Source organism: Primulina huaijiensis, chromosome 2 (genome assembly GCF_012295235.1).
Source record: "Primulina huaijiensis isolate GDHJ02 chromosome 2, ASM1229523v2, whole genome shotgun sequence".
NCBI classification, from domain to species: domain Eukaryota; kingdom Viridiplantae; phylum Streptophyta; class Magnoliopsida; order Lamiales; family Gesneriaceae; genus Primulina; species Primulina huaijiensis.
In genome coordinates, this window is record NC_133307.1 from 27,311,510 (window position 1) to 27,335,927 (window position 24,418).

Sequence of the window (24,418 nt, forward strand, 5' to 3'; positions counted from 1 at the left end):
GCTAGTATGTTTTATAAAATTTGATTTGTTTTGTAGTAGTCACGAACAGACAATATTTAAAGCAAACAGACCCTCAATAGTTTCTTTTTGGGATTTTCATGGCCTCTTCTCTTTTTATTCCTCATTACTGGATATAAAATTATTTCCACTGTTTCTTTGGAGTGTTAGCAATACATGTGCATAAAACTGGAAGATGCAACAAGATTACAAACTGGCTATGTTACATAAATGCGGACTTCTTTTAGCTTTTTTTAAAAAATATCTGATACCAGAAATTTGATTCTTGGTCAGCTTGAATGATGTTTGAGTACAATCTTAGTTGTAGTATGCTCTTCTCATGTCATTCTTGTTGGAATTATATTTACCTGCATTTGTGATTCTGTGAAAACTGTGAAACATTTCTAATTTGACAGCTTCCTATCACTCTGATGTTATGGGATCAAGTGCAGGTCTCAATATATGCTGATGAATTCATGGTTCCTTGCAAGAATACAGAAAGTTCAGAGGTACTGCGGTTTGTGGTTCAATTGATCTGTCAAGCTTCGAAATGCTTATGAATTTCATGAGAACTTAGATGAGCAAATATTTCCACATGTTCAAAAATTTAAATATAAATCTATAGTGCATGATAGTTCTGATATGTTTGTCTCATGCATATTGTGTTGCATATCGATGAGTGCTGGTGAATGGTGATGCAAATTAGTTGAGTTCAATCTATCTTTTAGCTTTTATGGTTCTTGCTGAAAGAGTCTGTTTGGATGGCAGGGTGGTGATATGCGTGCGACCAGAGTACAACAGGTTATGTTTGAACTCACTGTCCTCTTTAACCAATAGATAGATGACAATGGATGATATAATTTTACCGGACTTGTAGACAGTAGATTACGTATCAGCGGAAGTCATCGATTGGCGATTTGGCGCATTGAACAACACTGAGGAATAGATTTTCATCACAGGGTATGCATAGTCTTGAATCAGCAGTAAATGCATACACTTCTCGAGCTTGATCTAGCAATGCCTGGAAGAGCGGATGCTTCAGTAAGGTAATCTTGATAACAAACCTCTTCTTATATTCTCCAACATACACTACCAAGTGACCCTTCGGTACATCATCAGGAACGATCTTCTCCACTGGCTGTAAAGGCCACCATGACAATTTGCAGCACGCATCGCAAGCCACACAAGGTATGATTCTTTGTCCCATTACCCGCCACTTTCTCGTACATGATTTCAGAAATTTCCCTTTCATGATATCCATGCTCTCTTTGTGCCTTCCTTACTTTCTATCTGATGGTGTTTTGTTAGTGCAATTGTAGATGAATGCAGGGTTCCTGTGCTCGACCTTTTTATCTTCTAATTTAGAACTTCATGTCCATAAAAAATTTGAAGAACTCACGTTGCATGATTTAGAATAACATTTTCTCCTATAAATAAATATTGACATCAAATATCCTATCTCTAACTGTAATCTTTTGAAGTTCTCAAAGGAGTTAAGAAAGGGGTAGATAAGATATGAAAAAGGGATGGGAAAGATAGGCTTCTTGGGCAAAGTGCACTGCCAACTTGGAAAATCTTGGCAACATTACTTGTAGAGATATTGTAAACAAAATCTTCCTCGTGTTTGAAAGGGGATGGTGATCTATATGTTCAATTTACTCTTTTCATATTTCAACCAACTTTACCACGACGAATATTTCACGTAAAAAATAACATATTAGGGCATGTTATGAGCTTATTTTGGATTGATCATTCTTCTTGGCCCTGTTTATATTGAAAACTTGTGATTTTGAAACTGTTACCTGTATTAGCGGGCAAGTTACCATCTTGATTCTTGAATCTTGATCAGTACATAATGTGTGTACAGCAGGCTGTACGGTGGTTGGATATATTTAATCCCACATTCAAGATATGTGACAATTTTATTACGTGCATCTTGTGTCGTCCTGGCCCATACTTGCAAGAGATTAATTTATGCTATAAAGTTAATTTTTAATTAAACAGTTCGAATCTTTAATACCCACCAAATATTTTGAATTCATTCCCCCCTTCAAGGGGTAGGATTGTGGGTTGGATGGTTTAACTGCCTTCTGATAAATATATTATTGGGACGAAGATTCAGAAAATCACGTCACGTAATCAAAAACCCCACACAAAAATATGTCAAAACGATATAATTCCTTCTCTTTTTTTTTTCTTTTTTTTGGTTTTGGTACTATTTTGAGTGTTTTAAACCGGGAGATTGAGTGGGATTAAGGGTGAAATATGTTTAAAATACAAGGATTTGGTCAAGAGTGTAGGAAATATGGTGAGAACCATGGTCGAGTGTAAGTCTGTACAATTGAGTCGTCTCAAATTTGAAATGTTGGTGTTGATGCTATAAGTCAAGCATGAGGATTTTATTTCCAAGATTAATATCACAATAATTTAATAGTTTGTTCAATAAAATAAAATACTTAAACCATATAAAATTATTTCCACAAATGAATTCTGATTTCATTTGTTTTTCCACAAATAAATACGATAAATGAGTTTGTTTCAGATAATACAAATGTGAAACGACAAGTTTGATGAATATGATGTGACAAAGAGAGGATCATCATGTTTTTTTTTTTGGTGGGGTATATAATTTAGAAAATGCACTTGTACTTCTAATTTTGAAATTTTTATGCATCGAATTTGAAAATCTATATTTTTTTTTATCTTAAATCTTAAATTTAGTCAGTCGATGTACCATTTCATGGTTATTTTTAGTTTGACTAATAAGATTATAGTTAAAAAAATATTACTTCTAAGTTCCGATCATTACTCTTGAGTTTTTATAGTTTGACATAATAAGATCATATTAATAGTATATATTATTTTTTTATTATTTTTAACTTCCGATCAATTAATCACGCTTAAGTTTGTTAAGTTTGATCGGGGCTGAGTATTTGGTCAATTCGAATCCTGCTGAATTTTTTTTATAAAACCAAAATCGAATTGATATTTGTGCAAATCGGACAAAAACCAACCGATTCAAAATCGGTTAAAATAACGCTAAAACCAATAAGAATATCCATAAAATAAAATAAAAAACCAAGAAGAATACGAAGGATATAAAGCGCCCGTCCCACAACTAAAATATATTTATATTATGAATATCATTTGGGCTTATATAAAATATAGTATTATTTTTTTAAAAAAAAAAAAAATTTGGTTAACCGAGCTTTAAAAAAAAAAACCCGAAAATAATCATCGTCACAGCAATACTTCAAATGAGAAAATGAAAGATTCACGAGCGTTTAATTTCTGTCATTCTTCCTACCTCCATCGACATCCGGACTTTAATAAAGTACGGTTTTGAAGGAGGTGATCATCGTGACAGCAATGCTTCAACACATTTGATTATAGTGAAATAATAATGGAAGGCCAAGGAAGACAGTATCCAACAACAATCAAGACGCCTAGCGTATCTAACGCAATCATCTAACATTTTTCAAACTAATTGATCCATGCTTATGTACAACGAGTGCATCACTCAACATTGAATTATGAAAGTCTCTGGATCCTGTGTGCACATGATCTTATGGTTGTGTATATCACCAACCGTTGCATCAAATGCTGACATCGTGTTCCAGATTCAGTCCAAAATTCGGAAAAACCCTGAACTAACTCCTGCCAAACTGTCCAGCATGGACAGGCAGAATTGTAGGGGGGAGATGAAAAATGTATACAACTTGCCTACTAATTCTAAGAGAAGGATTCAGTTACCATTAATACTTCGCAGGATTCTTCTGTAGTTACTCAGCGTTATATCTGTACTTTTAGCTGGAGAATCACTGTCAATATGTAAAATCTTGGATTTTTTACCTTTTGGGTAAGGATATATCACGGCCAGTTCACAAACTCGGTGCAGGATTGGTTTTGGCAAAGGGCGCCAGGCCATATTTCGTTTTTTCTCTCCCTAAATCAATTTGGACATCGAAAATGAAACTGGATATAATCAGACAACAAATATTGTAAAGCAAAAATAGGAAAGAGTACTCTACCAAGTCATCACTAGTTTGCAAATAAATCAGTTAAGTCTAAAACGAGACATTATGACACTGTTGGGAAATATGGAAAATACATCTGAAAAGAAAAACCAGAAAAATATGGATCACTAACCTCTCGCTCGCTTTGTTCATGAATCCCGCTTGCTTTCAAAAGATTTCGCCATTTATCCTGTGTAATCCACAAGCAATACATAATATCCAATCACGAAAACTGAAAATAGACAGAATGTTCTGAAGCTGCACTCAGAAGAAGAGTATTGACCTTGAGATCTACAGAGGTTCGATGAGAAGATGTGGAAAAGAAGAGCTTTTTTATACGGCTCCAGCTGCCAACTCCAAATTGAGAGACACCATCGATTAATTTTCTAACCTCTGAAATAGTCCATAATCTGTGATGCTTCCTCCGACCACTGGCCTCTTCCTGGATCTCTGAAGTGAAGCAGTCATCCTTTTTCTTTCGATGCACAGCTGTAAGAGAGTCATCCCTCTTTTGACTTCCTGATGTGACACTGCCAACCCTTTTCTTCGGAGGACTTTCTTTGACAAAACCATTCCTTTTCTTCTGACTTGTTACCATGACAGAATCATTCCTTTTCTTTAAATGAATGGTTGCGATAACTTCGTCCAGTTTCTTTTTATTCTGGGGAGTAACATGGGATTCTTTAAACTTGGCTATTGAATACCCACAATCCGAACCACGCACCTGCTCACACGAAGCACCGCTTCAATAATTTGACTTTGTACTGGAACATTTCAAAAAATATTTGAAACAGCTAAACGATGAGCATTAGTCCAAACGCACATAGATAAAAAAGGAAAGCAGGACAAGGAACTTATAAGTTATAAGACAACAGTTACCGTAACGCGTTCGGGGCTCTTTGGACATTCTTTTTGCACTATCGAGCCAAAGGGTACTTGAATAGCTATCACAGAAGTTTCCTCAGCTGGAAATTTCATTGCTTTAGATCCTGTAAGACATTTCTTATTATCCTGGACTCCCAGACACTTCCCCTTACCGGTGGAAGAAGAAATTTCATGTCTTCTTTTAGAACATCTCAATACGGGATCTGCTAATTCGTCAATATACCTCTGGGTGGGCTTGCGCGATCTCTTCGGAATTGGAAGAGTTTCCGTGCATCTAGCTTGAGTTTGTATTACTGCTGACGCATCTTCCCCTTCCAATTTATTGGTCTCAACATCTGGACCTGCTGGCCAAATTTCATCATTTTTCTCAACCTTCAAACTGCTATACATTTCCCCCGAAGGTGACAGGCTTCCATCCATCTCATCAGATAAAACTTCTTGGAAAGAGCAGCTTGAAAAATCACAAAAATTGCCAATATTTTCTAAAGAACATAATGCAGGTGATTTCAAGGATTTATTCTCATCCAATGTCTCGAGCTCATGGCATCTGGGAATGTCACTTAGTTTAGAGCTACAGATATTAAGTTGGTCATTCTGACATTCATGTACTTCCATAATTCTAAATTGATCTGATTTCCAGGGAGTATCAGTATCAGCACTAGATGCCAAAATTGGACAGTCTGAAACTGAAGTAAGCAAGCATTCACTAGAACCATAATCCAAATTTGTAATACTTTCGACAAAGTCAATGCCTACAGCCATAGAGAAAATAGTGCTCAGGTCATCGGGTGGGGCAGTGTGAGCCACTTTGTATCCATACAAACTCATAAGAAAATAATTGGAAATTAAGGCAAAAAACGCAAACCTAGAAGGTACTCTTCTCCCATGCTACTGAACTCATTTTTCAATTGAAAATATCCCACTTGAACTTCACTGGGAATTCCATCAAGAACCTACAGCAGATATACATCAATGAGATTAGTCTCACTGCCTTGTCTTTGTACTGAAAAATGCACGATCCATCCAAACTTCAATTTCACATTTACGTGGAAAGCACAAAGCTTGACAAAAATAGTTCAGGATTTTCGTAACAAATGTATCATATAAACATAGTTCTAACAAATATTGATTATGAGAAGCACGGTAAAAGATAGAAGAAAATAAACAAGATTTCAAAAATAATCAGTCACACATTACAAATGTCATGCTCAGCAGTTTGTAAACGAATCAGACATACTTCGACCCTTGGAACGTCTCTCTCTTCCCTTACAAGACTAGAATCCGCCCCACCTGCATCAAGTGATAAATAATGGCAGTTAACATAAAAAACTCAAAATAGACAGGACACTGAAGTATCACTGAACATTTATGCCATGCATGTCAAACACATCCAATCAGGAGAACAACGAAGATTTCTTTAAATGTGACACATAAATATGACATGGCGACTTTAATTTTAGAATGAAAGGCAAAAAATGAGAGTAACATTTCGTTATCCACAGATACAAATAATTTACAACTAGTCAATGAAAATTGAAACTTAAGATCAATTAAACAAGTCACTATCTCTTCCAGAAAATAATATCTACTGAAAAGCAGATATCATTGAGCTGCAACTGCCCATAGTATAAACATAGTGTATCGCAAGAATGCTAAAAATTATTAGGCAAAGCTGTAGCGTATTGATTCCCGGATAAAATCCTTAAATAGTGTTTGGTGTGGTTGATAAAATGATTGCTGATTGCTCAAATTATACTCGACCCACATAACAAATACCCAATAATCATCACATCATATAAATTACCTCTTTATATTAATTTTTTTATCAATCAAATTATGCATCCAAATCCTTCTATCATTCCACACCACATACCAAAACTATTTTAGTGCATTGATTCACAGATGAAATGTCTTTTTAATTGTTCTTGTTCCCATGACTAAATTATACAAATGCTTTATCACCATCTTTCCGATTCAAACCACCATCAAGTCAATAACAGAGATAAATTATTCAGATAATAATTCATTAGTCAATCTAAGGTGAGATAAAGGTAGTCAACACTGCTATATTTCGGCTATACCAAAACTGCAGGAAAAATCTTCCATGTCCATGTCATTCTTCGGGATCTTCTCACGAAAACAATTGACCCTATCCATCGATATATGTCCATCTTCAGGTTCTACAAGCATACGCTCAACATCAATAGTCCCATCTTCCGATCCAAGAGTCAGAGGTCCATTCTCCATGTCCTGATGATATTAGTCTTTCTATTCAAGTCTACTCACAGAAGACAATATTTTACCATAAGATAATAGGACAAGATAATTTGACAGTGATGATAATGCATTACATGTACAGCAACCCAAAGATCAAACAATGAAATACCTCAAATCTTGTATCTTAAACTTGTCAAGCAACGTTTCACGAGCATTTGAGTCAAAGTAATGATTCCAAAAATATGCAAACATACCAACGATGCTGATTTCCGTTGCATCCAAGGCATTCAATGAATTTACACAAGAACAAAAAGCAAGTTGCCACTTAAGCCACATTTATTGCCACTATCATTTAAATTTTCAAAACAAGATTCTTTTTTTATTAACTTAAAAAAAATTTGCATACATTGCAACTCAAAATATATTAGGCCGGCTTCCGTATCCCCCAAACTAAGACAAATGATCCACCCATAGCCACCATGGAACAATTAAGCAAGCAATGTTTCAAATCTAAACATCACTTGCAACAATTTTGCAGGTAATGAATTAAATTTCTTCTTTAAAGGGAACTCTATAAAAAATGCACAAAATCATTATTCAATCACGAAGAAAAAGTACAAAATTTTCAAATGCAACCATCAAAAGGACTACCAAGAACACACTAATTCTCCTGCACTAAATGTCCAGCACACCGATACCCAATCCCCCACCCTTCCGCTCCCAAAGAAACCCACAAAAATAAAACAGTAAATCCCAGCCCTAATCGACAAATTCAGCAGAGATAAACGATAAACATTAAAAAAAAAAGTACAGATTGAAGCAAATACACAGCCGCATTCTCGCACTAATAAAATAAAAGCCTCTATAATCGCACTATTACCAAAAAAAAGTAAATCCCAGCCCTAATCGACAAATTCAGCAGAGATAAACGAAAAACATAAAATAAAAAAAAAATAAAAAAAAAAAGAAAAAAAAGTACAGATTGAAGCAAATACACAGCCACATTCTCGCACTATTAAAAGAAAAGCCACTATAATCGAATCATAATGAGAAACAACTAACATGGAGCCTTCGATTCCCCTGATTACCTCTTCAGTTCACCGTGTGAATCTGAGTGCGTGAGAGAAAAAGGAATAAGGAGGAGGAGATCCATGGGAGAGTGAGAAAGTACCTCCAGAGTCTACATTTATTGGGCGGAATCGAAAGGGGTTTTCACAAAGTTGCAATTGAATGTGCTTTTCACGTCCGCCGTGGCGTCGCGGAGTTATATTTCGCGACACTTTGACACTGAAAGTACACTCCTAGTCCTCCTCGTATTTGCCAAGGTCGGGTTTTAATGATGTTTTAATCATGTTTATATAACTAAATAATCATCTAAATCCCTCTTAGTCAACGTAAAATTCCAACTGATTTTTTATGTTGTCTTCGCCACCGTTTAGTTCAAAAAATAATATTTTAGAGTTTGACTCGAATTATACAATCATTGAAGAAAACTAGAACCAAATTACTCTCCATGTCACGGGTTTAATGGTTCAACCACTGATCTGGTCTAGTTTTAATCGGCAAAATTCAAGTTATAATAGTTGATTATTCATCTATTATGTTAATATTTAAATCACAAAAATTCATGTAACATCATTTTATGGAAAATATTATATTTATGTTATAATTATTTTTTTTCATTTTATATATAGGTCAAGATAACTCATCTCACATAAATAGATCAATATCTGCGGAGCAGACATCATTTTTTTAGTTTTGAATAAATGGGAAACGATTCCAGTTATTGTAGCAGTATTTTTTTATTAGTTTTCATTTAAATTCTCTTGTTTAAATGAAACGTCAGAATCAATAAAATAGAATAAAGTTATTCACAAATCTTTGTGTACACGATATCGAAGGTTCTCACAAACGAACCTCCCATGATAATTTCACACAAGAGAGGAATATATATATATTTGCACGTAATAAAACGAGAGCTCTAAATCCTTGCTGAAATGCACATCAAGTAAATATTGTGTGGATACATTTCCGATACCCATAGAAAGTATTTGATGATGAATTGAATGAAATTAAAACTATATTTTGAGTTATGGATGATAATACGTCGGATTTATAATTAATTTGTGATAATATTGTTTATAATTAATTAATTTTTAAATATTTTTATTTAATGCTTTTTTAAAAATAGACGGATTCACGAATCTAACTCGTTTCGAACCCACTCAAAATTTGGTCAAACCCATCGTGTTGTCGTCCGAATGAATCTTTTCCTAGACGTAATGAATTTCTTTTTAAAAAAAATAACTCGAAATGGTATCTAATATGGCATACGTAACTTAAACCAATTCTTCCCACGTGTCTAACTTCAAATTTGCCAAGATTTCTCTCTTTTTGTTATTTGTTTTCTCTCTCCCTAAATCAACTTGGACATTAAAAAAAACATTTTTTCGAGGTCATACATGACAATAATAATAATAAAATAAAAATAAAAACTAGTGTGAGACTGTCTCACGGATCGTATTTTGTGAGACAGATCTCTTATTTGGGTCATCCATGAAAAAGTATTACTTTTTATGCTAAAAGTATTATTTTTTATTGTGAATATCGGTAGGATTGACTCGTCTCACAGATAAAGATTCGTGCGTCTCACAAGAGACCTACTCTAAAATAAAAAGTGACACCAAGGTTTAAAATTTAAAAAGGAAAAAAAATACTAAAATAATAAAAAAAATAATTATAATTCGCTTTCGACAAAAAAATAAAAATAAAAACACTGAAAAATGTCCCATTCATAATACATGTAAAAAGAGATATGGTTTGTATAAAATTTTGGCATTGGGTTATGTGTATAAAAACTTTTCGGCCCATAATTCTATTGGGCAAGAGTTCACTTTCGCCCGTGAACTACATTTGCCCCTGATTTCAGGTGCATCTGAGCACCACGCGCCTTCTTAGCTCGACCGATCTCATCATCAGTGCCAACCATATTTTTTGTGAGTATATATATATTATCAGTTGTGAAACCACTGTAAGAATTTATTAATATTTAAAAAAACAATAAATTGTGCGTACTCTTTTTCATTAATAATAAGCTATACTATACGTAATCAACAAATTGTTCTACAAGTCTCAAACAAAATTTTCGTAATCAATCTTTTGTTCCTTTTGCGGTTGCCGGAATATTACTTTGTATATCCTAATTGCGTGCATATTTTAAATCCTTAAAGATAACTGACGATGCTCCAATACCTATTTATCGAGATATTAGTTTACCATATATTTCGTTGTGGTGTATTTTATATATTCCACAGCTCCAACAACTGAAAGCTATCTTTATATGTAAAATTGTGGCTGTAAAATATTTGATATATTTAATTTTATTGTAATTTGTGACTCTACATTATTTAAACTGATAATTTTATAATGATTTATTTTATTTGCATGGCATTATTATTTTTTGGCTGGGTACATGACTTATTAAATACTCCTTCTAAAATATCCTAATTTTTGTGGGAGTAAAATATATTGATATAAAAGATCGAACATAAAATTTGATGAATGGAAAATTTTCCCTAACTTAATTTATACTTTATACGATATTTTAGTATAACTGAAAGCAAACTTTATGATAAAATTTAATTTATATATATGTGTGTGTATAATCGTGTATATGTTTCGTTTACGACGATACATTTTCATCAGATTTTATAGAATGATAGTCCCACTAGTACAAAAGTTTGTTTTGAATACCTAATTATCAACTTATTTAATAAATTATTCCAACTTATTTGATCGAACAAAAGCATGTATGCCTCAATTATGTGTTAAAATAGGTATCTATCTAACCAACTTGTAGATTGAATTTTATTGAATCTTGTGTAAAAATAATCTTTATTTTAATGATATTTATCTATTTATGACATTTACTTTATATGTATACTCGTACAAGCTGCATATATAATGTACATGAGATATGTTTCTCAACGTAAGATCATGAAATTCATTAGAAAAACATATTGTATATTCAAAACTCCATTGAGTGTCGTCAGATAACGAGGTTGGGTGTAGTTTCGAAATATATAGGAGTCAATGCATTGTATTCGGAGATTCGCCACTCACCCACGGTTGAAGATATCGTATGTGACCTGATTATTTAATAATGGAAGGAATCTAGCTAGAATGAGACGCATCAGATGAGGAAACCTCTTTCCAAAATGCAAGGAATCTCTTGCTAGAGTGAGACATGTGGACTTTGGAAAGAGGTTTCACCAGTTGCACATATAATGTCACTATTATTACTTAAATATACATTATATCGTTATCGAATTCGTTTGCAACTATCGATATACCAATGATTTCAAATTCGATCGGGGTATATGAGTTGAAGTGATCGTACTATACGCTAACCATAACTTAAGGTTCTTGCAGGCACTATTATTGATCCATTAGAGATTAGGAGGGCGATGTTATTATACACTTTTACCATGATTCGATAAGTGTAACTTGCATATGAAAAAATCAGCTTCCCTTTTCTTTTGGGTATCTCGAGGGGTGGGAGTGGGAATTTAAGTGCTAACAATCATCTTAAAATTTATGATTTTTTTTATTAGTTTCCGTGTTATAATTTGAAATCATGAAGAAATACATACATTAACGATTTAACTGACGTTTTGATTCGGCTTCTATAATGAAGAATTCTAGTTGCATAAATCTAAAATACTGTAATGGATTCCATTTTCCAATTACAAAAATAAAATTTTATATTTAACAATGTGTCGAAGAATACTGGTATGTTCTGTTTAAGACAATACATTTGATAAAATAGTACAAAAGTTTGTTATTGATGCCCACGAAGCATCAATTTGATACCGAGCACCTTCAAATAACAGCGAATATGGAATAAACAGTCATTGATTATACGTGGGAGTATTTAAATCCATGGCTTTAGTCATGACTCGATCATAATTCGGGAAAATTAGTCAGAGCTGTATGTAGGTGGCATACTTTGTCTCGCCTATTTAATTTGTTAAGATTTTATGTTTTTTTTTTAAAAAAAAAAAAGTTGAGTTGAACAAAAGATTAAAAATCACAAACTCCTAAAAAAATATTAATAATCTAAATACTTTTTTATTTTTAAAAAATCAAACATATTTTATCTCTATGTTATAAAGACTCTGCTAGGGAATTGTATACCTGATTTTTTGAAAAAACAAGATATAAAACACTGTGAATCTTACAAAATATTTTGAAGAGGATGATGCAATATTTCTGTCATAATATTAAAAATTGATAATGATTGTATTTCATCTAAACCAACTCATTGCATTAAAACCAAATTATAATTATAATTATTTAAATAACCGAAATCCAAAATATACCAAACTAATTGTCAATTGCTGTACTTTTCCTTTAATTCCACCTATTCTCGCATAACGTCATATCTGTTTTACTTTTACCCGATGGATCGGTCATTTATTTGGTATGAATCAAACATATCGGCTTGGATCTCACCAAATGAATGGTAGATCCTCTGTAAAAATATATTTTATGATAGGGCATCACTGGCATTACCACATATGTTTAGGTTTCCAATATTTTCAGTATATATTGTATGTATAATCTCTGGATTTATTCATTTTATCTTTATTAATTTACTGTGCATACAATTTTCTTCGGAGCAGATCCACGTTGCTCGTAAAAACAATATTTGGTGTTTTTTTTTCTTCAAGTTCTAAAGAGAGAGATTTGTCAAACACAACCAAAAATCTAAAACGTCACGCAAGAGCACAACCATTCCATATTCTTTGGAACAAATCAATTAAGTTGAACATCATTAATAAATTAATAATCCGTATTGGTAGATTTGAATAATAATACATAAAAAGCCAAATCAAATATAAAGATTTATTGTTTTGTTTGTTTATTTCTTCGTCGTCATCATCGTTGGTTTCAGAAATCCTTGAGCAGCTTGCGGACCTGTTCAAGAGTGACAAAGAGAACAATAGTGAAGGGTCCCTGCCGAGAAATCGTGGGGATGAAGCCTTTGTAAAGGGCCATGGCTCCCTCTGTTCTTACGGTCTTCATCGCGCAGTCAAAGGCTCCGGTGTACGGAGGCGCCATTCCTGCTTCCACTTTCATATTCATCACGCGAGTCTTGATCACGTCCACCGGGTTGGATACCACCGACGCGACGAACCCGGCAGCGAAGCTGGCCGACACGTGTGTTCCGAGGCCGTCTTTCATCAGATCTTTCTCCAAGATCGTTTCCTTGAATTGGTCGTAAGATGCCAGCTGCGAGGCGGTCACGAGCATGGCGCGATTCACCGTGAGGGACGAGCCGCGCCACAGGCTGCCCACGCCTTCGTTTTTACTCATCTGCGAGATGGCGTCCACCACGCTCTTGTAGTTCCGCCTCTGAGCCGCCGGGAGGCGGCCATCGGCCTGCATCCGGACCATGGCAACGTCAGCGGGGTTCCCTACCGCGGCACCTACGGCGCCGGATATGAGCCCGGCGGCGATTTTGCTAGCCAGAGGCAGGTTGTTGGAGTTGGGGTCGGTCCATTTCTTCTTGAGCACGTCGTAGAGACCCATTCTCGTGGTCGAGTAGAGGGTCTGCCGCAGAAGAGTGGCGGACACACCAGAGAAAAGCGCTGCTGCGCCATCTTGCTGCACGATCCGGAGTCCCACGGCAACCGGCCCGACACTTGGCGGCGGCGGAGGCGGGGGTAGATGGATATGGTGAGCCGCGGCGGTGGTGCCGTGGAAGGCAAATGCTGGGCGGAGATTCTGAACGGCTGCGGCCGCAGAGGACTCCCCTTGAAGCTGCATACGGACCTTGATCAAATCAAGTGGGTGAGTGGTGCAGCCTGCAACAATGGAGGCAATACCACCCTCAACAAATCCCTTTACACCCATCGTCAAAGATCTCTCCTTTCCTCAAGAAAAATACGTAAACAGGCAGAATGGAATCTCTTCGATCAGAAAACTGAGGAAAACAAAAGAAAGATTCGATACCTTAATCTCAAGAAAGAATGAAAAAAAATGGTGTAAACAAAGAAATCAAGAAGACCAGTTGGAAGTAGAGTTCATCTCACTGGAAACCAGGAGATGGGAATGGAGACCAAAGGCTATTGAAGAAAAGTGTGGGACGTTGGGCCTTTGAGACATATGAGTTGGAATAGAGATGGAATTACAGAGGGGGGTGGAGGGGTATTTATACGAGGAACTAGGAAATGGGAACGAAATTAGGGTTAACACTTCACACGCATTCGCCGAATCCTACAGAGTATACGCGCTCGCTCTTTGAAATTTTCCACTCTTTTTGTATTCTAACTAATACTAATACTAATACTAATACTAACACTAATATAATAATATTCTTTGTATTAGCAATATAATTTTTGTAATGTCTGAATTATTGAGATTTTATTTTAAAATTATGAAATTTTAAAGGTGATTCTTTATAGTTTTAGTTAGGAATACTTTTTAGTATGGTTCTTTTGGTTACTTTAGTCTAGAAATATTTTGTAGATTATGATCAGTTTTGAACCAGTTGCATATTGAATATTTAAATTTATTTATATTTAGTGTGTGTTATTTTCTGGATTATCATCAAGTAAATAAATATTCTAAAAAGGGTATCTTGGGTATTCAAAAAATCAAAATTGCTATAACACCGGAGTTTATTAGTCTACATCTGTAAATTTTAATAGTGTAGTTGTAGTGTATATGTTAGAGTGGGGGCAGGTAGTTGAACAACCAGCGCGAAAAAACCAAGTTGAAAAGGAAGAAAAAAAAGGCAGAAGCTCTCTCCCCAACAATCATCAAATCGAGAGGAATTCCCTGCAATTATCTGCAACAATTTAGGCTAATTTCCAGCTTGTAGTCACTTTTTTTTATAGCTTCAAGTTTAGATTTTCATTTGCATTTCTCTAAATGTATAATGTGAATCTCGCGAGACCACAAACAACGATACGAGAAAATCGTGTTATGAATCACAAGAATCACAAATAACATTTTATATCTCAAGGAAAGTTTTTAAAATCGAACAAACCTTAACAATAAATAGAAATAACAACACAAGAGCACATATATGAATAAGAAAAACACAAATCTAAACAAGACGACATGATGCCTACAAATGAGACTTGAACCAATCGTGGTATCCGATGTTTGAACACCACGAGAGATGAAATACTTGATAACCATGAAAAAAATTCAAGACATGCTTATATATCACAGAAGGACTTGACTTGGATCCAATGAATTTAAAAATAAAACAATACAACACTTCAAAATGATCCTACATGCACAAGTACGAAAATAACTAAATAATCTAAGTGACAAACTCGCTAGAATATAATTAGATATTACAATCGTTCCACACATAAAAACATGTATATGGTGCAAATAATTAAATAATTCGAAAGGACTCAATGATCTTCATAAAGTTTCTTTCACTCGAACTCATCATGTTAATTTACTTCAATTTTCCAGATTTTTATCTCATTCTAGATGTACAAATTTATTTCATAGGGACAGAGTTAATTAGTTCGATTGTCTCATTTAATTTGAAATCCAAGTTCTTTACTTTTCATGTATTATATTCCTTAGTTTCGACGCTTTACCTAGTATATTATAATGAAGGTAAATTTGTGGTTCACTTTGCTTGATTATAAATCAGACAACCTGCATATTGTGCTTAGCATGCCCGCAACACAAATTATGAGTAGTGTTATTTACACTACTAAAAATATTAATGATATTCTATCTTAGTCTTTTCATTTTTTATTACTTGACTACCCTTATATTTTACTTTATTTATATTATCTAACTTTGATTCACCACATTAATTCTAGAGCAATAATTCTGCATGTTAACAATAAAAATATGTATTTCTAAAAATACCATCATATGTTTTCATATATGAATAAAATATAAAATAAAAAAAATTTCATTTTTATTAAAAATTAATATTTTTTTATAATTTGTCATGTTTTATTTGGATATACAAATTATTGGTTAGTTATTTTTACAAAAGACCTAAAAATATTGGGGTTCACAAAATTTTGATTTAACAAAAAAAATTGCATAATTTTTATCATGTAAAAAACTATTTTGGACTCAAATCATTTCACATAGATGGACTCTGAATGTTAAAATTAATTTTATCATAAAAATTTATGTAAGATGGTCTCATGAGTCAAATTTATGAGACAAATATTTAATTTGAGTCATCCATAAAAAAATATTATTTTTTATTGTAAATATAAGTATGATTGACCCGTCTCACGAATGAAAAACCGTGATATCGTCTCACAATAAACTTTTATTTTATTTTATATTTTAAATATGCTCAAATATATTCACTATAATTTTGATGAATGATATTTTATATTAAATTTCAATTCTGTTACTATTCTTATTTCTTTTATCAGAATTGCCATTAATTTTTTAAAAAACAAAAAACTTTTTGAATTACAATAAAAAAAATAAGAAGACGTTGAATAAAATCGCAAAACATAAAAATGAAACAACACAAGATTCCAAAATTTGGTCCCAAAAAAATAAATTAAAATTAAATTAAACTAACAATTACATAGCTTAAGGAATAATAATTTTTATTTTGTGTTTATTTAGTAACAAATTTAATTATAGTTTTTTGAGTAATCGAAGTTATCTTATTTCAGGAATTAAGACTATATTAACAAATTTACTAAAAATAAGAACATTCAATAAAAGGATTGTTTTTTTTCTTCTAAAAAGCGTTTCTTTGTAAAGTTTTGAAATATCACGGTTTGAATTCAACGGTGACAAATTATTTCTGGAAAACTTTTAATTCTATTTTCCAAAGTCACAAGAAGAATATTTTGTCCCAATAAAATAATAATGAAGTTTAATTATGATTAATTTTTTTTATAGCATACAATTTTCGAATATAAATAATATATATTTAATTTATTTGATTAATTTTTAATATACATAAAATCACCAAAATTTATGAGCATCTCATTTCAAATTTTATTTTGTGTTGACCGATTAATTTTGTAATATTTTGTGTTGACCGATTAATTTTTTATATTATGAAAATCAAGTAGGTAAAACAATTTCGAAGTCAAACAGTTACTAAAATAATAAACTATTATTCTATTTTTATATTCTCAGACAAAAAATATATTTAACGCAATTTCACATTTACTGTCGTTCCCCATCTTTTTATTCTCATTTCAGATCAACCTTAATTATTGAGATTTGATATTTATATTCTATTTTTTATTATTTACATTCTGTTTGTATATATATATATATATATATTACGCATGAATTGGAGTATAGATATAACAAAATAAATTATAAATATCACACTCATAATAATTAATCAATAAATTGTATAAATTTGTATTTTTTAAAAATAAACGTAAAAATAACATAGGCCAAGTGTGACCTTTCATATCTACGTAAGACATACTAATAAAAAGGAAAACGTGTGGGGAAAACAATATGTTGACCCCATTATTGGAGGGTGGGCCCAGCTCTTTTATGAAATTAAAGGACAATTATTTATTTAATTGACTTTAAAAAATTGATTAAAAAACAAATAAAATCTTTTGGAAATATAAATTGGAACAAATCAAATTATTAAAGTAATAAAGTTGGACTTAGGCATTGATTCCAATCGACTGGATGTGGCGAGTTTGTGAATGTACAACTGGGGAAGGTCATCTTTGACTTCAATGGCCTTCATGAATTAGAGTCAATTAACGGAGAATTTCTCCGTTTGTGAATGCACAACTGGGGAAGGTCATCTTTGACTTCAATGGCCCTCATCAATTACAAAGTCAATTAACGGAGAATTTCTCCGTCTGATTTTTTTTTCTTATTGTTGTTAATTATTACACATCATTTATATAAAATATCCGAAAATTACAGCAAGTTTTTTGGGATTAAGTTAAGTATAAGTTTTAATCTTAACAGTTACTGTGGTTTTTTCATTACGAACATGCATTCAACGTTATTGTATGACGTATGTCGAGAGGATTCACATAATTACCATATTCGTGAGTACACACAGAGATAATGGTGTCTACTCCGACCATCTCCTTCACTCGCTTTTTTCTTTCTTTCTTCAACCATTTTCGTCAAATTTTATCGATCGTATCGTCGCCAGTCTTCACTGGTTGTCAAAAATTAAAAGCAGCTGTAAATTTGAAAATATCTTATGTTTTGGTACCAAAGTCTAAGTATTTCTCGAAACTTTACTTATGAAACAACAGTTGACTATATCTCTGGAATTCACCGAAATTTCAAATCGAGCCTGGATTTGGAAAGCTCGCGACGATTATCCTACCTTGGTTAGAGTTTATCTAAATATGCTATCAAAACTTGAGGAAGGATGCTATAGACTTGTTGAAAAGTAGATCAACCATTCATAAGCATACATATTGCTTTAACACTAAAATTCAATTCGATTCATTCATAAAAAAAATAAATAAAACCAATTGGATTAAACACAATAAAACGTGTGACACCGTGATAATTATCTTGCCAATTGCCATCAAATTTTCCGCGTAAAGATTCATCCTGCAACTTGAGCACATCTTTCGAAAACTTGAAAGTTTTTCTTGAATAATTTACGTCACTGGCTAATGTTCGGTCCAACACGTTCACTACTATAATTTTTTTCAATGATTGAACGAAGGAAAAATATTTTGGTATGTGAATTATTTATTAAACAAACACACTTCATGTATTATTTGACGGAAAAAAAAATGAACACGACACATTGAACAAGCACACGTCACAATTATATGTCCAAATATTATGATAATTGCACTTAAGAGTCGAGCCCATTGAAGAGCATATTTTGGGAGACTAATTTTCGATTATTGTTAATTTATTTATTATAAAAAGTGTAGAGATTTAATTAAAACATTATTTTGGAAATATAAAACAAATTGGAATTGGCGAGCAATCTGCCACGGCGGACGTGAAAAAATTGATTCCGCTGCAACTTTGTGAAATCACTTTCGATTCCGCCGAATTCTCCCGTAATCTTCTCCTCCTTGCTTCTCATCTCTCACGCACACAGTGAACCCACCGAGGAATCGAGAAGCTCAGGTTGGTAATGCAATTACTGTTTTTTCTCTGCTCTGTTACACTTGTTCGATTTTGATTTGAACTTGCCGTTTTTGTTGCTTACCTTCTCAATGCGTTCTTCTTAACTATTGTTATAGTGGTAGCTTGGTTTTGGATCATGTGCATGATTCTTGGATGCAACAATTATCAGTCCCATTTGTATATTTTTTTTGTAACCAATACTTTATCTCATTACTGCTAATTATCAAACAAACATTATCTATATATCACTTTTGAGATGATTTACAATCTTGATATTGATTTCGATTTATTACATTCGTGATTTTTCTCATGAAGTCGCCAAACATGAAATCAGTCTTTCGAAGCGTAATCTGTACAAAATGCGCATTTTCCCTTCGCTCGCTAAACCCTATCCCCCAATCCCAACCTTGCCTCCTCCTCCCACGAAACGTGGTCGTTTTCCCTGCCCAACGCTCCTCCTATGTCAGGTCAATGTCTGGTGGAGAGAGTGGAATCAACGTGCTTCCGTCACCCAATGTTCGGGCATTGGAGAACCAGTTTGAGGAGTTACGCCACCAACTCGAGGACACTAGCGACTCACGCGAGCGCATAAGGAACATCTCTCGGGAGATCGAGTCCACCACTAGGCTCATGCACTATAGCCTTCTGCTCATTCATCAGTCTCAACCTGTACCTGGTATGATTCTAGATTTAACTTTGTTTCGTACATTTTCGATTTTGCTGTTTGATTTTCTCATTTGCCAGGATTTTATTATGAAAAGGCAATGATTATCTCAACAATGGAATTTTTAAGAGAAATAGTATCTGCTTTGTTGGTTAATCGAATCTAGTTAAATTGCTGACTTAATGTAGTATGGAAATATGATCATGTGCATGCAAATAGCTATTTTTCTTTAAAGTGCAATCAAGTATGGTAGAGGAAGGTAAAAAATATGAAGCTGAATCTCGGGTGAGAATTCCAAGAACCTTTATTTTGTATTTGTCTCGGAAATTGCACAGTGTTTGTCCTCATCTTTCATGTTATTTTGCTAAGATTCGACTGTTAAAATAGATGTTCTAGCGAAGGCTAAGGGGCACATTAATATGCTGAGGGATCTCTACAGTAAGCTTGCAGAAATTATGCAGGAACACCCCGGGCAATATTATAGGTAGGAGATTATTGTGCTCAAGGACCCTCTTCTTTCCAAAGAGATATTTATTGTTGACATTTTTTAGGTATCATGGTGATTGGAGGAGTGAAACACAAACTGTGGTGTCACTGCTTGCATTTATGCATTGGTTGGAAACTGGAGATCTTCTTCATCACATGGAGGCTGAGGAAAAACTTGGGTGTATGTTCAAGTTTATTTTAAATTATAGTGGAATTAAAATTTCTCATTTGATGCATGATATTTATGAACTGATATTTGCTTTCAATTTGTAAAGAAACAAAGTGACCAGTAGGCATCGCATGCCTTTGTTGCAGTATTTAGATGTCTTTCATAGTGATTGTGTATAACTGGTGAAATATGCTTGAGACAAATTTGATAATGATGAGGAAACAAATGGTTTGATAGTTCGTTTTAGAGACATTTTTTTTATCATATCACATCAAGTGACAATTTTTTTCATACCTTGTTTTGTTTTAATGCGTCTTGGACTCTTGTTGAAAGTTTTTATTTATCATATTCAATTTATTGTTCTACACCATCAAGTTGATTTTACATGTCATTCATTTTTCCATAAATATGTTTGGTTGAAATATTCATCCCGATTGTTTATAATGTCTGTTAACTGTCTTAGACATGCATTGTTGTGCACTACTAGCAAAAAACTTTACTTATCTAATCTTACTTGTCTGGAACTCAATTAGTCTCTATGTGATGTTCTTGGTATTCAAACTTTATTTCTTTTGTTCCTAGATAGTTACTGAGGCGTCCTCTGTGAAATAGCTTTGTTTGAATCTTCTGTCTCTTGATCATGTACACAGTAAAATTATTGGAATTCGGCCTTGATGTTGAAGATTACCTCGTTGGTAAGTGTCAAAGTTTTGATTAGTTTTGGTCCCAATAATATATTCTGGCTCTGAGAAATTGCTTGCTTCTTTAAGATCATGTTTTGTCGTGATATCGTTATCTTTTTGGTGTACGAGTAAATCAGTGCTTAACTAATTGATACATATAGTACCACTTTAGTTTACTGCCCAAAGATACAATATGATGCGGTGGTCAACTATGTGTTATTTGAAGTTGCCAGTGATTTTCAGCTTTTAAAATGTCTAGTGAAAAATTCATCACTTGGGTTCGTGCTTTAACGGCTTGCACGCTGCATATCAGTGGTTGAGCCAAAGGTTTTACCTATGGACGGCACTAAGCTCTTATAGCCTTTTAAAATTGGGGGAGAGGGAGGTCACATTATAAGAGTACACGAATATGAAAAAAATGACTCTTGTTTCCTGTTTATACCTTGTAATTATACTCCTCCTTGGTATTATAGATATTTTGGATTATTCATATTGGCTCTATTTCTTTTATTTTCTTTTTTCTTTTTCCAAGACACCACGTTTTACCTTTTTATTTTGTCTTTCATACATGTGCATGGTCTTGTCATGATAAACTTTTGTTTCCATGCAGGAATTTGTTTTATGTCCAATGAGTTGGTAAGCGCACATCTAAAGCCTTTAACTGCTATGAAGTTTTAGATTTCAGATCTTTTAATCAAAATTAAAGATTTTGGATGATGAAATAATTAGATTTCTAAATTTGTGGAAAAAGGAGAATGTTCACAGTTCTAAAGAAAATTTACATTCGATAATACGAAACATTTCTTTGTCCGTATGTTCCGAAAAGAGAGTTTAAATACATAGCGTGGTAATGTTAATTTAGAGACAGGGTACTTGCTGATTGATTCTGTGAGATGTGGCCGCATGGTTTGTAGCCTAGGTATGTTGTGAACCAAGTGACTACTGGGGATTATGACTGCCCAAGGAAAGTATTAAAGTTTTTGACAGATCTTCACGCTGCATTCCGCATGCTCAACTTGCGAAATGACTTTTTACGCAAGAAATTTGACGGTAAGACAATATCTTTGGTATGAGCATTCGATTTATTATGTTCAATGAATTCACATTTCAGTTTTAGCCCGTTTTTATGCTTTAATTAGCTAGTGACATAGTTCGAATTTACATTTTGCATTAAACTCATTTCAGTTTTAGCCCGTTTTTATGCTTTAATTAGTAACATAGTTCGAATTTACATTTTGCATTAAGTTTACTGCCCAAAGGTACAATATGATGCATGATTTTCATTGGGAATCAGGGATGAAATATGACCTTAAAAGAGTTGAAGAAGTCCATTATGACGTCAAAATCAGAGGCTTGGCAACAAACGGGGACTCAGCGGAAGATCATAGGCAATCATGAATTGTGTGTCTCTCCATCTCTTTTTCTCATTAATTTTTTGTTGCTTACTCCATACACTTGCCTTGTATGAATCTTTATCTTGTCTTGATGGAGGATCTGGGTAAAACTAAGATTAAATTGAAAATGTTCTTAGTGGAGATGGTTGTATACATATGCATACTTTACCAGGATTAAATATTCTATATAATTTTTTTATGGTATTATGGTATCTATATGAAAAATTTCAAGTTCTGTACATGATTTAAATTGCATGGGTAATATATAGGAATATGCCTAATTTATTTCCATCGAGGAAATGCTTATAAAAGCGTGGTTTATATTTCTTTATACTGCACTAAATACTATTTTTTGTACACGAGTGAAATACTGTCTAAAACCATGATACTTGGTTGAGTAATTGTAAATTTTCTTCTGATTTATGCCGAAAGTGGATTTTCTTGTTCTCTGAAGCACACCATCATCTCCTTTAGAACTCCCGTCTCCGTATAGCCTCCACCATGTAGGCCTTCCCTGCACCGATTTCATCAGTCTCTCTCTCTGAGGTTAATGGTTGTGTGCATTTTGATAAAGATTTGTTAATTTATTTACCTGCATAACTGTTGCATGTGAGGTTGATGTTCAAAACGCCGACTGAGTTGGCGGAACCGGAAAAATTGATAATTTAGAAACCACTGAATCGGTTTGTCGGTGCTGACCAACCTTTGTTTGGAAAAGTACCAGGCTTTTCAAAGCTTTGAAATTACCTTAATAAGCTGTCCTTTGACAGGCTGAAGAGGCGTCATTGCAATACTTGGTGGAGGCATCTTCGTTGGCCACCGCAGCCGTGGTTAGGATGGAGTACCTGAAGAAAAATGACGCCAAAGACAAGCCCAACTACTTCTCTGCTACTGCTTATACAGATTGAAGTTTTTGTGTTTTGTTTGATCTGCAATTTGGCATCTGAGAATTCAAGGGATCTCCAACAGGACCAGCACCCACTAAATTTTCTCATTCTATAAATTACGTATTTTACCCTTTTAGCTATGCATGCATATTATCTATACGATATATCTTAAACTAAGACTTATTCCCTATATTTTTCGCCTAATTGTTCAATATTTTTTCGTACACAAATTATAATTCGATAATTAATTTATCGGGGAAATCTACTAGAAAATTGGGTAAAAGATTTTCAGGTTTTAAATGCCGGGTATCATTGTTAAAATATGCCTGAAAAATGATAAATAAATAATGATAATGAATTGCATATATGTATAGATTTTTTAGTATCTCTATTTTAAAAATTATAAGTATATTGACAATAAGATAATAATAATAAATAAGGAAATTATAAATATCTTAACGATAAAGATAATAAATAAAAAATTTCGAGAACGGTGAAGAACAAAGGTGTCACTGTCAGACCCTAGCCTAGAGACAATTTAAAGGTAACAATCTTATGCCACGATTTTATATTGTTTTAAGCTCAATTTTTAACTTAATTGCATGTTAAGACAAAGTTGTCGCCATGTGTCATAGTAAACGCAAATCGGCCTTTTGTTTGAGAAGTCACCGGCAGTAGTTAGTACCATTTTCGAGCTCACGAATACTTGGATGAATTTTGAATCAAAGATCAACACATGATTAGTATATAATGTATATACAAATAAATCAGTGTTTTTAAAGGAAAACTTACTTAAGTTTCCTCTCATTAAAAAATTAGAACTGAAAAGAGGAATTGAAAGAAAATATAATTATTTTAATTATTTATTAAAAATAACAACATATTCACTTTTTATATTTA

General features: G+C 33.4%; 4 protein-coding genes across 10 annotated transcripts; 1 reads left to right on the forward strand and 3 right to left on the reverse strand.

Moving 5' to 3' along the window:
* Nucleotides 1–512: 512 nt before the first annotated feature.
* LOC140971189 (auxin-induced protein 15A) lies at nucleotides 513–1,854 on the reverse strand. The gene has a single exon (XM_073433309.1). The coding sequence runs from the start codon at nucleotides 1,256–1,258 to the stop codon at nucleotides 890–892; it is 369 nt and encodes a 122-aa protein (XP_073289410.1). The 5' UTR covers nucleotides 1,259–1,854; the 3' UTR covers nucleotides 513–889.
* A 1,595-nt stretch (nucleotides 1,855–3,449) lies between these two features.
* On the reverse strand, nucleotides 3,450–8,434 carry LOC140971190 (uncharacterized). Of its 4 annotated transcripts, none has more exons than XM_073433312.1 (8): nucleotides 8,204–8,434; nucleotides 6,980–7,148; nucleotides 6,136–6,188; nucleotides 5,764–5,851; nucleotides 4,893–5,650; nucleotides 4,297–4,737; nucleotides 4,147–4,203; nucleotides 3,450–3,943 (listed from the first exon to the last, which is right to left on the reverse strand). In XM_073433312.1, the coding sequence occupies exons 2-8, from the start codon at nucleotides 7,143–7,145 to the stop codon at nucleotides 3,743–3,745; spliced, it is 1,764 nt and encodes a 587-aa protein (XP_073289413.1). In that variant the 5' UTR covers nucleotides 7,146–7,148; nucleotides 8,204–8,434; the 3' UTR covers nucleotides 3,450–3,742. The 4 variants fall into 4 exon arrangements, with proteins under 4 accessions (XP_073289413.1, XP_073289411.1, XP_073289412.1 ...); XM_073433310.1 differs by having other exon boundaries at nucleotides 8,178–8,434; XM_073433311.1 differs by having other exon boundaries at nucleotides 6,980–7,176; nucleotides 8,178–8,434.
* A 4,458-nt stretch (nucleotides 8,435–12,892) lies between these two features.
* Nucleotides 12,893–14,321, reverse strand: LOC140971191 (mitochondrial uncoupling protein 5-like). The gene has a single exon (XM_073433314.1). The coding sequence runs from the start codon at nucleotides 14,031–14,033 to the stop codon at nucleotides 13,068–13,070; it is 966 nt and encodes a 321-aa protein (XP_073289415.1). The 5' UTR covers nucleotides 14,034–14,321; the 3' UTR covers nucleotides 12,893–13,067.
* Nucleotides 14,322–19,060: 4,739 nt separating this feature from the next.
* LOC140971192 (uncharacterized) lies at nucleotides 19,061–23,712 on the forward strand. Of its 4 annotated transcripts, none has more exons than XM_073433316.1 (9): nucleotides 19,061–19,235; nucleotides 19,703–19,911; nucleotides 20,287–20,383; nucleotides 20,451–20,566; nucleotides 21,205–21,249; nucleotides 21,848–21,873; nucleotides 22,152–22,287; nucleotides 22,532–22,638; nucleotides 23,402–23,712. In XM_073433316.1, the coding sequence occupies exons 2-8, from the start codon at nucleotides 19,707–19,709 to the stop codon at nucleotides 22,633–22,635; spliced, it is 729 nt and encodes a 242-aa protein (XP_073289417.1). In that variant the 5' UTR covers nucleotides 19,061–19,235; nucleotides 19,703–19,706; the 3' UTR covers nucleotides 22,636–22,638; nucleotides 23,402–23,712. The 4 variants fall into 4 exon arrangements, with proteins under 4 accessions (XP_073289417.1, XP_073289419.1, XP_073289416.1 ...); XM_073433315.1 differs by having other exon boundaries at nucleotides 19,068–19,235; nucleotides 19,551–19,911; XM_073433317.1 differs by having other exon boundaries at nucleotides 19,075–19,239.
* Nucleotides 23,713–24,418: the final 706 nt, after the last annotated feature.

What these genes read in the sequence shown, in the direction of transcription:
- LOC140971189 (XM_073433309.1), bottom strand. Translation starts at nt 1,258, where the DNA reads ATGGATATCATGAAAGGGAAATTTCTGAAATCATGTACGAGAAAGTGG.
- LOC140971190 (XM_073433312.1), bottom strand. Translation starts at nt 7,145, where the DNA reads ATGGAGAATGGACCTCTGACTCTTGGATCGGAAGATGGGACTATTGAT. An exon ending in GGGAGAAGAGTACCTTCTAG is followed by an intron (nt 5,651 to 5,763) that starts GTTTGCGTTTTT and finishes CTATGGCTGTAG; the next exon opens with GCATTGACTTTGTCGAAAGT. An exon ending in AGAGCCCCGAACGCGTTACG is followed by an intron (nt 4,738 to 4,892) that starts GTAACTGTTGTC and finishes TCGTGTGAGCAG; the next exon opens with GTGCGTGGTTCGGATTGTGG.
- LOC140971191 (XM_073433314.1), bottom strand. Translation starts at nt 14,033, where the DNA reads ATGGGTGTAAAGGGATTTGTTGAGGGTGGTATTGCCTCCATTGTTGCA.
- LOC140971192 (XM_073433315.1), top strand. Translation starts at nt 19,560, where the DNA reads ATGAAATCAGTCTTTCGAAGCGTAATCTGTACAAAATGCGCATTTTCC. An exon ending in GGCTGAGGAAAAACTTGGGT is followed by an intron (nt 20,567 to 21,204) that starts GTATGTTCAAGT and finishes TCATGTACACAG; the next exon opens with TAAAATTATTGGAATTCGGC. An exon ending in GTTTTATGTCCAATGAGTTG is followed by an intron (nt 21,874 to 22,151) that starts GTAAGCGCACAT and finishes CATGGTTTGTAG; the next exon opens with CCTAGGTATGTTGTGAACCA.